Source organism: Limulus polyphemus, unplaced genomic scaffold, assembly GCF_000517525.1.
Source record: "Limulus polyphemus unplaced genomic scaffold, Limulus_polyphemus-2.1.2 Scaffold4098, whole genome shotgun sequence".
Lineage (NCBI taxonomy): Eukaryota > Metazoa > Arthropoda > Merostomata > Xiphosura > Limulidae > Limulus > Limulus polyphemus.
This window is the reverse complement of record NW_013669708.1, coordinates 55,520-72,576: the sequence shown is the minus strand read 5'-3', so window position 1 is coordinate 72,576 and position 17,057 is coordinate 55,520. Positions and strand designations below refer to the sequence as shown.

Sequence of the window (17,057 nt, the reverse complement as noted above, 5' to 3'; positions counted from 1 at the left end):
TACAAGTTCTTCAAATACCTATAGAATGATAGGTTTCTTTTTTTTTAGTGTAAAACACTTAAATACACCATTTCAAGTCTTCATGTTAGTTTTAACATTATCAGCTGGTTTTTGTTTTCTCATATCTTTTATATATATATCTTTTCTTCAGTTCTGTAAATATTTAACCTGTCCACAAACTTAACTCTCTTATCCCAAATTTACTAATGATAGTCTCATGGTCTCAAAATTGGTTTTCTGAAAGTTAGGAACTAAACATTCATTTTGTTGTATCTCAACATGTACACCAAATCACCAGACTGTTATGTTATGACTATTGTTCTCCACATATTGATTCACTTCACCTCTTGTAACCATATCCTCAATAACGGTTAACATTAAGTCTAAAATGATTGGTTTTCTGACAATTTCATTTTAAAAAATCATCATAAATCCATTCCAGAAACCTCTCTCCATTACTAATTGACTCAATACAATACCAGTCAATGTCTGTAATTAACCTCCCATAATTATTGCAGTAGTGTCTTTATTAGTAATCTTGATCTCGATATACAATCCCTCAATTTACTTTATCTACCTGATCAAGTAGGATATAACAATTGCCAATTAAAAACTTCCTACCCTTGACGGAAACAAAACTATACACACTGCTCCAGGATTTTTCACAAGGGCTACAATAACTTTCTTGCTTTTAAATTGAAAATTCTAATAAAAAAAAAGATCCCAGTAAAAAAGTGTCAGTTTGCAAAAGTTTCATTGACAGGAAGAATTATGGCAATATTTTAATAATCGAGATGAAGCCTTTTAGACTGATACAGAACTATTTAAGTTAACTTTTTTTTACATCCTAAAAATGTTTGTTTTTGTGATGTTAAAAGTTGATTTGAACTTAGGTTGCTTAGTTTGCATGCATAAGTAAAAGTTTAGTTATATTTTACATTTATATGTGCAGCCACAGTGCTGGTTTCATTAACTCCTTATTAACAAATGATTTCCTGTGGTCTATTGAAAATAAAGTTGGTTTTGTCAAATTCTATCATTGTGTAATTCTTTTTCTTAGAATAGAAAATTATATTTATCCAATTTAAACAGTATATTTTACAGGGTTTACAAGTTCCAAAGTATACATAAATTTGTATACTTATTGCTGGTATACTTTTGGCTCAGATGGGAAACACAAGTGAGTATAGTATATAAGTGGTTTCAGACACAGAAAAAATAATTTTCAAAAATAAACTGAATAAACTTTACATCAAGATCAATAATTTTATTTGTGTATGCAACAACATATTTTGCTAAAAAGTACTATATTTGATTTTGGAAAAAGTACAAAAGAAATAGAAAATAATTAATAAAGTTATAATGAAAATCGATGACTGCATAGGCTACTAATCATTGCAACAAAAATGAAAATACCTAAAAATATTTTTAAAAATTTAGTTAATTTTACAAAATAAAAATCCATAAACCAGAGCCTTTAACATGCCAAAGCCAGTAAAGTTGTTTTTTTATGTCACGCTAATAAAATACTGAGAAAGAGAAAACAAAGTGTAATGATATTCATGTTGTATAAAAAAGCTGCCTAGATAATTGAAAGAGGATACATTTAGGGTTACTTGTTCATACTGAACTGTTGACATCATTTGGCAAATATCTCGTGTACAATCTCAAGGTATGAAAACAGTTAAAGTTATGTATACATATATATTCTTTAAAAGCTTTAAAATTGGTAAAGAAGCTACTGAGAGATGAATTAATAGATTCAAACTAGGGAATAACTTTTTAGAGTACTTTATGTTGTCTGTTTTTGTTTGTAGATGTTTGATTGAAGGTATGAGGTGGAGACATGGCAACGAAGTTTCTTCGTCTGTTCAGTCGGTGGCCAAGCCTTCAGAGGACACAGACGCACTGTACTACAAAAAGTAGTTGTCAGTGGTCATATCGACGGTTGCACATGCTTATTCTCACTAGTCATCTTCTAGGACAAGGCCCTACAGGTATATTAATCTCTGTGTTTTAACATACAAAAGATTGTATTGAATTATCCATTGAAGGACCAAATGACCTGTTCTTGTCTGTAGGTTATTTTATATTAATATACCTATAGGTATATTAGGATATAAGTTTTTTGCATGCAGGAAAGGTTGTATCTAACTTTTCATTAATTTATAACATATAATCATATTTTAAACTCAAAAGTATAACAGATTTACAACATGTCATTAATATTTCAGTTATTATAATGTGCCATTTTATGTTTTATTTAACAAATTTTAAGTAAGAAAAAGTTGATCTTGTGGCTCATTGAAGCCAGACTGTATAGAACAAAAGAATCAGCAAGGAAAGAAAAAGCCTATTGAAATTCTTTCTGTATAGAACATAAGGAACAAGGTGACAGATCATTCAGCCCATTAGGGTGATCCTATATAAAACTTACGAAGGCATGAACAAATAAAGTGACAGAATAATTAGTTAAAATGCTAAAAAACAATCCAAACTTTACAATCATGGTTTTAACGTTTTCCATACCAATTTTGAACCCCTACTATCTCTTTACTCTGATCATGGATTTTATCATTTCAGCTAAAATGTGGCAAATTTATTTTTACATTTTAATGAAAAACTGGTTGTACTGGTACTTTTAAACCACTTTATTACACACTGTATGTTATCTTTTTTTTGGATACAGTTGATGGAAGTTTCAGTATTGGAATTTATCCTCAGTATAGTTTTACAGGATTTTATATATATATTACAGCAGTTTCCAAAGTTCATCATTTATATTTATTAAAAATCATCTTAATAGGACACATAGAACTGTTAGTAGTTATATATTTTTTAATTACAATTTTAAAAAATTTAATAATTTATACAAGAAAAACTTAAATCATCTCATACATAGATATTCTGGAAAAGTTGATTACCCTAGTATTACCTTATATGCATGAACATATAATCAAATCAATAAATATATTGGATATATGTGTTCACATTATCAATTAAGATATGTTTTTAAACTAGTTACTAGAATCAAACATTTCTTTAAACTTAAAGGTAGAAAGTGCCGAAATGTAAGCACTCATTAGCTGAAAAGCCTTTTTGACACTGGATATAGCAGATATGGCGTGTGTTTGATATATTATTATGCATTCTTCTTTACTTTCATTCAGAAAATTTTATAATTGGTTCTTTACAAATTTATATGTTTTTGTTAGGCATCTCTTGACACTCATGAAAGAACACTTACTGCTAAAACTTGAAATACATCGAGTGAGGCACGTCATATTACAAACAGTGATTTTGATTTTAACCATAAGATTTAGCTGTTATGTTATTCTTACAATTTGAATTGTAATGTAGAAATGTGAAAGAAGTCCATAGCAAAACTATTAAGAACATCAACCTGAGTTAAATGTAAATGACCAATACATATTAGAATATCTAATTCTGCGGGTGTCACTGGTTTGACACCATTCCTACTGTGGACCTGATGTACAATTCCAGATATTGCCAGGTGTTGGATGTAGCACTCTGCCATGTATATATATATAGATGAAAAATAACAAAATCAAAAAATGCAGTTTGCCCCTCTAGTTGAGACATCCTACTTCCTACACATAAGTCCTCCCATGTGTTTGGCTGGTACCCTTCTCCTACCACAGACTGGACAATAAGTTCCCAATACCGCCAGGTCTTGGACTGGAGATGCAACCCTGAAATTGCAGTCTCTCTTCCTACCGTCCTCTGGATGCTGGTTCCCAGTGGATATGGTGTTGGTTGTGACTGGACGAGACACATGACATCCTACTTGTCAAATTCCCAATGACTCCAGGTTTTGGACCAGAGATGAACACTTACCTGGACTCTCTTCCTCCCAAAAACATGCAGGAAGTCAGTTTTTGGTAGATCTGAGGTTGGAGGTGGATTCTTGGTACAGGAACTCCTCTTCCCTGCCGGTACCTGTTTTTGAGGTGAAAGTTAGAGGACTATCTTCCTACCGCAGATCTGAGGTACAATTCCAGATGTGCTTTGTTGGTTGAAGTGGAACTCATTTATGGTCTGTTGTTCTCTAGCCACTCTCACCAGGAGGTCCCATTATTTTTCTATTTTTATCGGACCCCTCCAAGTTCCCGCCCTTTATGTTTTGGCGACACATTATTAAAGGGCAAAGAGTATACCTAACTCAGAAGTGGTGTAGTCTCCCACTGGTGTTTTGTTATAATTTCATATCACACCTTATGGTCTTTGCTTGGGCACTTCTTAAAGGAGGATCATCTTCTCACTGGCCCTCCATCAGTTCAGTGTGGGAATCTAGCATTTTATGAGTAGAGGTAAAATATTGTATCGGAAATTAACATTTTCCTAAACTGAAAATGTATTTCCAAAAGATACTTACTGCCGCTCACATTTCCCACCCATCCTCCCCACTTCTGGTGTAAATTGGTTTGGTTTGTTATGACTAATTTCGAAGTGATTAATATTGTTATGATTAAAGAGGGCACTAGTTAAGAAAGGGGTAGTGTCACACTTCCATTGGTGAGGCATTGCCACATGAGCATTTGCATATTAGTATGCTGTAATAAGTGGGAGTAACAAGGCTAGTGGCGAGCAAAAATTTGTGCCAATAGAGAGCAGTACATTTTGAGAATGTTTTTGTGAAAGGAGGCAAGTTTCTATCGAAAAGACATTTTGTTTAGGAAAATTTGAATTTTCATGAAAGTATTTACCCATAAAATGTAGCAAAAAATATCTATTTTGATTAATTTCATACATGTGGTCTTTTAATGATGGCTGTTGGCCAAATAAAAAATTTCATTGTGCATTGTAAACATTGATTTTGTTTTTATTTTCAAACTTATTGCTCAAGTTGCCATCATTGAATTGTTAATTTCATTCCTCTTTTTATTACTTACATGGAGTAGATTAAGTAGAATATTTATCATGAATTATTGTTATTAAAAAAAGCCTTTTTGCTAATTGATCCATGAAGCTTATATGTTTATATAATAATTAAAAGAAATAAATTTTTCCTTTTAGGCCTCATAAGAAAGCCTCATCATATTAAATTCAAGATGGATTGTTGGAAAAGATCCCTTGCCACTTCTCTGGAGCCAGAATTGATGTCTCCAAAAGTGACAATTTCTGAAATGAAGCGTTTCTTTGTGTGTAGTAATCTTCCTTTTGAACAGGGCCACACTTGTTTTAGGCTTGTATGTCCATTTTGTCCAGGCAAACCTGTTCCCTCAAAAAGTAACACCTTGCATATCAACATGACAACAGGTAATATAATGATGTAGAAGATGTCATTTCTGATAAAAAATAAATTAATTAATTAATAATAAAGTAAAACTTGTATGGAAATGTTGTAGCCATATTTAATTTAGTATTAGTCTTAATTTATTTTTTTGTAAGTTGTAATCATCCTTAATCAAATGTTGAAGCTTTCTGACATGGTAAATATTACTTCTTCCAGAAATGTCTGAAATACTTCAAAATTTTGATTTTACACAATAAAATTAAAACCCATTATTTTTCAAGATAGTTTTTTTAAGACATAGTTTTTCAAGTGGGACTCATTAAGTTATACACAAGATGAAATACATAGACTAGTCTGTAATCTATGCTGAGTTCATTCCATTGCATGTGGAGATTGTTATTGGGTTAGTTTAGAAGCTACAGAGAATTTCCCCTATATTAAAATGGTCTTCAGAGCTCCAACAGTTGAAAAACCACTGATTTAAATCGTATATGTATAGTTTTAAGTGTGTATTTTTAATAAGATAGGTTACCTGGTGTGAGCCTCTTAGCTTACAACATTACATGAAGTTGAATAGGATACATTTCAGTTCATCCTAAAGATGTATGTGTATGTCACCTCACTGACTGAAGGCTTATATATGAAGCTGTAAACATGAGTACAATGCTTTCCATTGAAAGTTATGAGAAATTGTGTGCATTTTAAAGGTTTAACTGCATACTATATATGAACTAAAACAATTGATGCAAGAAAAAAAGTACGTTTTGATGATTAAATAATCATAAAATAGTGAACATTTACAAACTAGACCCAGGGGTTGGGCATGGCCTAAAGATTAGTGTCTGAAGCTTGGGATTGGAAAGTCTAAGATTTGAGTCCATGATATGTCACTGAATGTGCTTCACACTTTCAGTTATAGACAAGCTATAAAAGAGAAAATCAATTCTGGTTAGCATGAAAGGCTACAGATTGGAAACTCCAAAATTTAAACTAATAATATTCCTTTGAACATGCTTCACACTTTCTGCTATTGGCTCTTTATAAAAGTTATAATCAATCCTTCTGTTTGATTAAGAGTAGCTATATATATAGCGAGTGCTACTAACTGCCTGGCTTTCTTCCTGTCAGCATTTAGAAATTAGGAACGGTTGTGCCTGAACTTTGGGTCTCTTCTCTGTCCATTTATCCCAAGTTTCTGAAGTGCCATTCAGTTTGAGAATAATTAAGAAGAATACCAGCTAGTTTTATCCATTTTTAACTAATTTTTGGTGAGTGGTTCTTTAAATATTTTTGTTGAATCTTACAAAACAGTACATGAAAAATAATTTTAAGTTTTGTTCGAGTTGAAATCCTTGAGTGTTTATTGTATAACTTGATCTTTTTAGGCATGTTTATCTGCTATAGCTGCAAGCAGGTAGGGACATGGCAGGTATTCCAGGATTATATATCTATGATACAGCTGGCTGAGAAACCAGATGAAAGGTATAATAAGTGAAATCTGTGCTTAAATAGTCATGAAATTATCTAGTTCAAAAATAAAACAACTGTCAGTGGCTTCAAGTTGTAACATTTCTCAACAAGTCTCAACCTAGAGTATTTAGATAATAAACACTTTTTTCTCCAAATTCAACATTTAAAACTTATCCTAAATGAAAATGTGTTATCAACAGTAAAATTTTGATATATAAACAAACCTAAAGTGAATTAACATGGCAAAGGCATTATTTACTGGCATAAAAGAAAGAACCAATGTGCCACTTTCCAGCCTGTTGCACCACCTTGTGTCATTAATGTCATTATTAACTCCAATGTACAATCAAAGCCATTTCAATAAATTATTACCAGAATAAATGTTTTAGGTGTTAACTCATCATAATTTTAGATAGTATTTTAAATTTATTATGATAAATATTAGTTATAAGTCTATGCAGTTCCCATTCACATTAAAACATAGCTTGCCATGTAGTCAAATACACGTTTTTGTTAAAAATCTTTCTTTTTTTCTTTGCTGCTTCTAATTTACAGAACTACATGTATCCTCTTCTGTACTTGTTTCATGCAAATGTTTGTTACTGAAAGTAATCATTGGTCTCATCAGATTAATCCTGTCTGGTTGTATCCAGATTTTTAAGTGTTTAATTGAAGTAAATCAGTCGAGTAAAATACAAAATCCAACCTATTGAGACTCAAAGATTAAAATTCACTATTTACGTTAGGTTATGATATATTTAATTGGATTCTTTATTCATTTTATAAGGTTGCAGGATTAATACTGACTTGCACAAGTTGTTCTGTTACTTCAGCTTAAGGGATAAATATGGTTACTTGAGCTTGAGCTCTTTAAAGTTTCATTAAATATTAAACTGTTCATTACTTGGAAAGGGCATGATTTGAAGTGTGATTTTTGAGTTATCGGGAAAGACGAAGTTGTAAATTTGGTGCATAAAAACCAAATTTGTATTACTCCTTTCCAACACTGTAGGACCTTGTGTTACCTTGGGCACTCAGAGTTCCAGCTGAGTCCACATAATAGAATCCCACATAGACAGTCGATTTCACCCTTTACACAACTTTGTTTCTTGCACCCTTGCAATAAAATATATACATCTTTCTCTGTTATATTTAATTACACAGATAAGAATTGGGCAGATATATTGTTTTGTTACTAAATAGTAGTTATTCCATTACAGATAATGCAAAAATTTATTAAGTACTTCTGATGAAAGCATTGATCAACATTTCGTTTCATTCGTACAGTCACCTAATGGTGTGCTCGTTGCAAATGATTTTCTCATAGGTGATTTCCTTTCCTTGGACACTGAAAACAGTCATATTTAATATGCTGTTTTAAGCAGTTGTCTATTTTGAATATAGAGCCCCTACCTTTCTCTCTCACTTCATGTATTCTAGTTGGCTGTGTTTCATTTGTAACACATTTACTTTACAAATTTAAACCTTCTATGAAGGCCTCAGTCACAATGTTTTTCCATGCAAAAATGAAACAGATCTAGTAACAACATTCAAACTGTTTTGTACACTTATCACATTACGAACCATTGTGGAAAATTATTTATATGTATATATTTCTTTGTTTACACATATCTGAATGTATTTAATATTATTATCAGTTGTAGTAGAATAATTATTCATGAGTATACTATCCAACATTTCTCCAGTCAAATTTTTGTTGAACTCAACTCGAACGGTCCTGATCTTGACTCAAGCTCAGATATGGTGAACTCAACTCCAACACTGTCCTTTTCAAATATAATACTGTAATATATTATTGTCTATCAAATTTGTGATTATAAATAGAAAATTAAAACCATTATGAATTTGTAAATTTGATATTATTACCTTGAACACATACTTATTACTTAGCTTAATTTACTTTTTTTTTCTTCTTTAGTAGACAAAACCTTCCAGTTATTGAAGAAACAGGGATATTTTTAACAGACAAAGTTGAAAATGAGATTCAGGAAAGATTGACAGACCTTCAACCAGTTGGAGAACTATCAAGGGAAGAATTCCAACAGATTGTAAAGCTGTTCAGTTTAAAGGTTATCTCAGTGTTTAGATATTGCTGGCCATAATTTATATTTTATATTGTGTCCAATCAAATCTAAATGTTGACTGGTGGATTTTAATCATACATAATTGAAGGAGTCCTTCAACTTTGTTTGGGCACACATATAGATCAATGTATATTGTAGAAATTAAATTAACAGTATAACATTGAATATGCAGCAAGAAAAGAATATCCATTCACAAACATCTTTATTAATGTTTTTGATGACTGTTAGTGATCAAGTCTTATAATGTTACTACAACTGATCTTTATGCTTTATTCTTGTACATATTACAGGTGTGCTAAGAAAATATATGCATTGTAGTTCCCAACAATACATACTGTACACAAAAAGTTAGAACCTGTGTGTGTGTGTGTGTTAAATTGCATTCTTTTAGTACGTTATATAATCATCTCATAATGTCAAACCTGCAGAGTTAATACAGTACTTTTTTTTTTCTGTAGATATATATTCATCTCATAATGTCAAACCTGCAAAGTTAATACAGAATTTTTTTTTAAGTACTATGCATGAGAAGTTTGACAATGTGGGAAAAAGTTTTGGATTGCAATGAATCTAGTGTTCTTATGTTACTATTAAGACTTCTTTAAAAGATGATTTAGATGATGAATAACAATATGTTTGGATAGTATAGTGAGCTTCATTCTCCTACTGTTGTTTAGAGTTGATATTTTGGGCTGCTAGTTAATTAAGTTAATGTAGAACAGTGATGGATGTGTTAAATAGTGGAAATTAGATGCAGCTTAGTAGTGTGGAATTTATAGATTTATTGTTGAAGTGAATTACAACTAAGTAACAGGTGGGTGAGCCAAATATTTTCATGACCTAGCAGAGCCAGGCCACTGCCTTGATTGAATGAGCCAAAACATAAGATGAGTTAAAAAAGTAAATAAATAAATATATATATAAATACAAAACACTACAGAGGCAGAACCGAATAAATGTAATGGGTATTTTATTCAGTGCGCACACATTTTGGAATGAAAATAAAATTTTGTGGCTTTTTTGTATAAACTAAAGTTATGAATCTAAAAATAAATATGTTAAGTACTGTATTTAAAAAACGAAAACTTACCATCCTTCTTTTACTTTGTTCAGATGTGGTTAATTATAAGACTGTCTTGGCAAACTCTTATTTGCTTTTTCCACTTGGATTTAACATCTCGTATCCATGCTCTTGTACACACTGTCTGACTAACTCATCCATCTTTATGACCATTTCTTAGCTCAACAAGATTAAATATTTGTGAGCCAGACATTTGGCTCAAGCCTAAATTAACTTGACCATCTCTGTTGAGAGTAGCTGGAGAAAATAGCTCTTTATTTGTTGATATGTTAGCAGAACAGAGACATCCGTAGCTAATTAATTTCAGTTCCTTGTTCCCTATTCAGTTTGGGAAGAACATATGAATTTGCTTCTGGTAAAGATCTGTTTTAACAGAATACAGAAAATTATCTACACTGTTCAAAATGAACTTTCCAGTCATTGTAATTGTTGTACTTTTCACTTTACTTAATGTAATCAATTATCACTTTTTTTTGTTTTGAACACCATTAATCATTTTTTGTCACAAATGTATATATTGCTGGTGCTATGTGTTACACCATCTTGAGTGATTTTTTTTTCTCCTATTGCATAAGATAAGAAAACAATTAATTATGAAACATGCTTTTTCCACACACAAAATATTTGCCTTGCCTCTTTGTAAACACAGCATTATCTCGGGAACCAAAATTGTGTATATTATAACCAAAATATAGGAATAAGTTATCAATATGATGATATGAATACTGACGATCCTCTGTTTGGTGATTCTTTGAAGGTTTATTGTTTATGTATATATAATTTCAGTAAGTCACAGTTGAACATAAATTTGTTTTACTTGTATATTATAGAGGTTATCAGCTTCAGTGTTTAAACACTTCAATGTTAGAGTGAACAAAGAGAGAACAGCCCTGGTTTATCCATATTATGGTCCAGATCGAAAAATCTTTGGACTGAAATATTCTCATATGCAACCCGCAGCAGAGGAAACAGAAGATTCCATTTTTCCAAAGTAAGACTTTTTCACAGATTAATATAAGTGAGATTATGAAAGATGGATGTTTGGGGTTGGTCCATTAGATCAAGCCCATATTGAAGAATTAATTTTTACTATAATTCTAAATTTACTTGGTGTACTTTTACAAATTTTGGTAAAGTATCAGTAAACATCATTGGTATATTGTACACCAAAAGGCAGACTTTTCAATAAAGTATTTCTGCTAAAAATATGTATGTGAATTTACTGAGTCAGTTTGACTCAGACTAGTCCGAGTGTAAGTTGATTTTTCATATTTCATTTACATTACCTTTAAGATCTCCTAAATGAATATCAACAGTTTTCAAAACTTTATATTTTATTTTCTCTACCTTAAAACTAACTATAGCAAAAGTTGAGAAATATGAAATAAAATCAAAGTACATTTTTTGTAGAATGACTGTATATTGTAACAGACAATTATAATTATGTATCCTAACATCTTCATGCTTCTAAGCCTTTTCAACGACTGCTTTTATTTAAATTTGCTTTATTGCTCTTTGAACTATGTCTGCATTCTAAACTAATGTAGCCAAGCAATAAATTGCTTTGTGAGAGTATATTGCAAGTTACAATAACCAAAGTATTGAACTACATTGTGTATGAGCAGCTCACACACATTCCTTATGGATTTTGTTTTCCCATAAGATTCTAATTTTTACATTTTAGTTACTTTTATACCAATAAGGAGAAATTTTACATGAAAAACAAGAAATTTAATACTTAGGTGTGGATCTTGTACTTTTTTGCTGTTGAAATCTCAGTAAAAGTTGACCCTACTTTTTGATAGGATATGGGTATGTTATTAGTACTTAATTTTTATTTCAAATATGTAACCTAGAACACAAAAAATACAATGTCTTATAACTATTATAATTTAACTGATTTTTATTAAACTATCAATGGGTTAAAATAATACCATTGGCTGGTGAAGACTTGGAAATAGCAAAGAATAAAACTGTAGGCCAAGTAATTTATTAATTTGTCATCAGAACATGCTAACCTTATAAGGAATTCAGTAAATTAAAATCATTGTTTTATATTTATTATTTATACTCCAATAGCGAATGTGAAAGAGAATTATTGACAATTTTTGAAAGACAGGATGTGATAGGAGGGTGTGGCATATGGGTTTGCCTTCTGGTTTATATCTCAGAAGAGAAGAAGATTGGAAACTATGAATTTATAATATGTCTTAGCAATATATAGTATAATTTATGTAAAACTCAGGAGATCATATGGGGGTAGAAAGAATAACTAAAATGGGCAACATGGAGTGAAGAAGTGTATATAATAACAGAGAAGACTGAGAATTTGTTTAAATATTTCTTTTTGAAATTAAGAAGTTCAAACTTGGATAATATAAAAATTTGATTATAAACTACATTTTGGTGCCAGGTTTATTGACATATATTGATAATACAGTAGTTTAATTACAGTTTTAATGTAACTGTAAATGGTCATTACATGTGCACTTTGACTGCTTCCTGTACACATAGGGCTAATCATCACAAAATAAATCAAGGATAATGAATGAATAGGATAGGAACTCCAAGTGTCTGCTAAAAATGTGTGTTGTTATAGAGGAATTTCTCTTATTTTTATACAACTTTCAATGTGTAATTGTTCCCATAACCAAACATTTCAAATTTCAAATATGCTAACAAATACAAATCACATTTGTACAGACCACCAAATGATATTGATGAAATTAGTGAGAAACTTTACTATGAGATTAAGATATCAGTTGTTAATGAAGTCATAATTATGGATGCTTTTAATTTCAGGCATATAGATTGGGAAATGCTAGAGTCAAACTATGAGGGAGAAAGGTTTTTGGAAACTGTTCAGGATGGCTTTCTTCACCAATTAGTCAAGGAACTTACTAGAAACAATGCTGTTTTAGATTTATTGTTAACTTAAAATATATAAATGATCGAGAGGGTATAAATTGAGGAACATCTGGGTGCAAGTGATCATTGCTCTATTAGGTTCAATGTTTTGCTGCATATGTAGATAAGGAATAATGATATTTTGGTTACAAATTTCAAAAAACAAATTTTGAAGGGATGCAACAACAATTATCTGTTATGAATTGGGCAGCTGAGTTATTTGGAGACACTGATCAGATGTGGAAAATTTTTAAATATTCAGGGTAAACATATTCCTCATAGAAAGAAAATGGTAGCTGCAAGTAAAAAACCAGGTTGGCTTGAAGGATGATAAAGGAAGGTTTCTATCTGATGATTATGAGATGGCTGGGTTATTAAATTTTGCTTTTTCTTCAGTTTTTACTATGGAAGATTTAAGCACTATTCCACTTCTTGAACAGTTGATAAATGGAAATGAGATCAAACAAGATGACTGCATTAATTCTGACCTGGTTAAGAAAAAATTGGGAAGTTTAAAAAAATAATAAGGCTCCTGGGCCAGATAATATTTCCCCAGGGGTTTTAAAAGAGGTTAGAGACTGGATATGTGAGCCACTGACTACTATTTTTTTACAGTCCTTGAACTGTGGGCTGGTACCAGAGGATTGGAAGTTAGCTAATGTAACTCCTTTTTTTCAACGGAAGTGATAAAGATTGTCCAAGTAATTATAGATCCATTAGCCGTACATCAGTTGTGGGAAAAGTTTTGAAAAGTCTGTTAAAAGATGCTCAGCAAAATCATTTAACAAAGCTCAGAATTTTATTGGATAGTCAACATGGTTTCACTGAGGGAAAGTCTTGCCTTACAAGTCTTTTGACATTCTTTGAAAAGGTTACTGCTTATGTAGATTATGGCAAGGGTGTAGATTTGGTGTATCTGGATTTTCAGAAAGCATTTGACAAAATGCCACATAAAAGGCTTGTAAAAAAATTGTTTCTAGGTGTGGGGGACAAGTTAGCAAATTGGATGGAAGAAAGCAGAGGGTTCTTACAAATGAAGTTAAATCAAACTGGATTAATATCACAAATGGGGTACCTCAGGGCTCAGTCTTAGGACCTTTGCTCTTTTTGATTTACATCAATGACAGATGAAGAAATAGTCAATAATTACTTAAATTTGCAGATGACATTAAGATCTCAGGTGTTGCTAGCTGTGAAGAGGATGCTGCTGATTTACAAAAGGATTTAGGTCATTTAGTGAGTTGAGCAAATAAATGGCAGATGGGTTTTAAGTATAATAAATGCAAAATAATGCACATGGGTTATCATAATTTGAATTATAAGTATAATTTGGATGGGAATAACCTCTACATTGTTATGAAAGAAAGGGATCTTGGTGTAATAGTCGATCATTCTCTAAAGCCATCCAAGCAGTGTGCTGTTGCTAGTGATAGGGGAAATAGGATTTTAGGTTGTATCTACAGAAATATTGAATACAAGTCTGAAGAGGTTATAATTTCATTGTACAGATCACTGGTTAAGCCACATTTGGAATATTGTGTTCAGTCTTGAGCTCCATACCCTAGGAGAGATATTGAATTGTTAGAAAGGATTCAGAAAAGGGTTACTAGAATGGTGCCTGGGATGGAGGGGTTGTCATATGAGATGAGGCTGAAACCTATCAAATTGTTTTCTCTTGAAAAAAGATGAGTTAGAGGAGATCTGATTGAGGTGTTTTAAGATTTTAAAGGGAATTGATAGTGTTGATGCATCATCTTTTTTCATATTTAACAGTGAGAATAGTAGGACTAGGAGATGCAAGTATAAATTTTGACAGGGTAGGAGTCATCTTCAGCTAAGGCAGTTTTATTTTTCTAACAGGGTGGTTGGCCTTTGAAATGGGTTTCCTTCAGATGTTGTCGAGGCAGTAAATTTAAATGAGCTTAAGAAAAAGTTTGATAAGTATATGAATGATAAGGGCTGGCTTTAAGTTGTTTTTTTTGTTTTGTTTTTTTAAGTTAATTTAGTTTAGAGTGTGGAACAGCCGAGATGGACCAATAGGTCCCGTGTTGTCCCAAAATGTTATGTTATAAAGCTTGAGAAACATAACAGGAATGTAAGTTATGTTGTTGTAATGTTAATTGCATATTGTTGTTATACTGTTGTACCATGCAGGGATGAATAACCACTATGATCATCTGCAAGATGAATTTGAATCATCAGTTTATAACTTTCTGCCTTGGTTGAATACACCCCTTGCTACGTATGAGGTACACATTGATGAACTGAGGTAGTATTCAGTGTTATGAAACAACACATATTTTCAATAGAATCTTAAAAACTATTTCCAACATCAGGAATGTGAAAAACATAGAGTCTTGAGATTTATGCAAATCATCAAAAGCAGACTATTTGAATGCTTGTTATCACTTTTAAATTTTGTCATGTAGTAACGAAATGAAAAGAAAAGATTTTCTCAAAATTACTTAAGTTTGAGAGCCAGTTGCAAGACTTACATCATGATGGTATGTGCTTGGGATATAAGACTCACCCTGTTGTACTCATTGCTTGCACTATGTGCACATTTCCTAAGATTTCTTCTTTTCCATTTCTCATTCCTGCCACATATTATAAATCCAATAACCATTCTGTCTATGAAACAGAATACCTTCTCCTCCAACCATTATTGGCAAAATCACTAAACTCTAATTTGGTTTTATTACATGTGTATGTTTTGGTTGTTCTGTTTATATTATCTAATATTTATTGTGTTGATAAAAGTGTTATAACCAATGTGTTAATCAAAAGTTAGTTAAAGTACTAAAATACGTGTTTAGTATTCCTTATCTGAACATATTTCAGACAGATTATTCTGGGATTGTTTGGCTGGCACAGAGTTAGTAAAAACCAGCAGGAAATTGTTCTGGTGTCAAATCCTTTGGATGCTTTAAGTGTGTCCCAAGAAACCAATGTCCCAGCTATAGCTCTACCTCGTGGAACTGCGGCATTACCTCAAGAGGTAAAATACTACTTTGTTCAATCTTGTGTAGAGAAAAAATATCCTGCCTAATCTTTGAAGAGCATAAGGTGAAAATTACTAAAACTATATTTAGTATGTTTATTGACACACACCTCATAGATTTATACAAAGTAGTCTTGAGAAACTTGTAGATTTTGTCAGTGTTTTTGTTAAAAGTAAATAAACTCACCAATAAAATGTTAGTCAGTCATACTTTAGAAACATTATTATTTATAAGCTCTAGTATTGTAACTTAACTAAAGCATTTGAAATTCTGTTCTGATCTGTTTTTTTATCTAATACCATTTCATCAAAGTTATCACGGTCTGATATAAAAGATAACACAATCTTAACTTGTCTGCCACAACCTAGAAAAACATACAAGTTTAACAATATCTCCAGATAATATAATGTTCTTCACATTAAGGCATAAAAACTGAGATATTAAAGTTCAGATTATTAATGCCATTTTTGTTAGCCTGAAAATATGCCCAGTTGATGACAGTATATCTTTAGGTATTAAGTATGATTGTTACTATATTTATAATTATGACACTCCACAATGAATTGAATATTAAAGTACATGATGCTTATCATAAATATATCTAGGTGTTACCTTTGCTGGAACAGTTCCGAAGAATCACCATCTGGTTTGGAAACAATATATCAGAATGGCAAGCTGCCAAGATGTTCGCTCGCAAACTTGGGGAGAAGCGATGCCATTTTGTCAGGTAACTTGGTTAATAAAGCTATGAATTCTGATTAATACTAATTTAGTAAACAAACAAGCCATATGTAATTTGGTCTGTATTTTACACAAAAATATTATAAAATATGGCACATATTAATAGTCAATTCTCAAACTTGAAAGATGATTGCAACTGTTTTTATTCTTAACCTTAGTACTGTCTTCTAATTTCACAATGTTGTAAAAGACCCTTTACTATCAAAAATCTGGGCTGGAATTTTATACATGTAACTTTTAGATTCCTTTCTGATCTGGTAGTAAACTTATCATTTCCAGATATAACTGGTCAGAAGAGAAGGTTTGTAACAAAGGTTTAACTTGTAAATTTAGTAGTATCTCACCTCTAGAATGCTATTACACAGGTCTGCGATTTTAACTTCATAAAAGTTGTTTTGGTTTTAATAAGGAATTTTTCATAATTCAGCTACACAGATTTTGAAAATAATATTCATTTTTTTTCTATCACGTAAGGATTTTTTACGAATTGGAAG

At 31.5% G+C, this 17,057-nt stretch overlaps 1 protein-coding gene across 4 annotated transcripts in view; it reads left to right on the top strand.

Annotated features, from left to right (window-relative positions):
* The window catches only part of LOC106470580 (twinkle protein, mitochondrial-like), a 33,567-nt gene that overhangs the window by 3,866 nt on the left and 12,644 nt on the right, over positions 1-17,057 (top strand). For 2 of the 4 annotated variants that reach the window (XM_022399194.1, XM_022399193.1), the window contains exons 2-9: positions 1,105-1,180; positions 1,818-1,997; positions 5,038-5,280; positions 6,643-6,739; positions 8,667-8,817; positions 10,744-10,904; positions 15,662-15,818; positions 16,428-16,549. In XM_022399194.1, coding sequence (XP_022254902.1) covers positions 1,847-1,997; positions 5,038-5,280; positions 6,643-6,739; positions 8,667-8,817; positions 10,744-10,904; positions 15,662-15,818; positions 16,428-16,549 — 1,082 coding nt within the window. In that variant the 5' untranslated portion in view covers positions 1,105-1,180; positions 1,818-1,846. Of the gene's footprint in view, positions 1-1,092; positions 1,181-1,817; positions 1,998-5,037; positions 5,281-6,642; positions 6,740-8,666; positions 8,818-10,743; positions 10,905-15,661; positions 15,819-16,427; positions 16,550-17,057 lie in introns of all 4 variants that reach the window. The other 2 variants (XM_022399195.1, XM_013931143.2) reach the window with 2 other exon arrangements.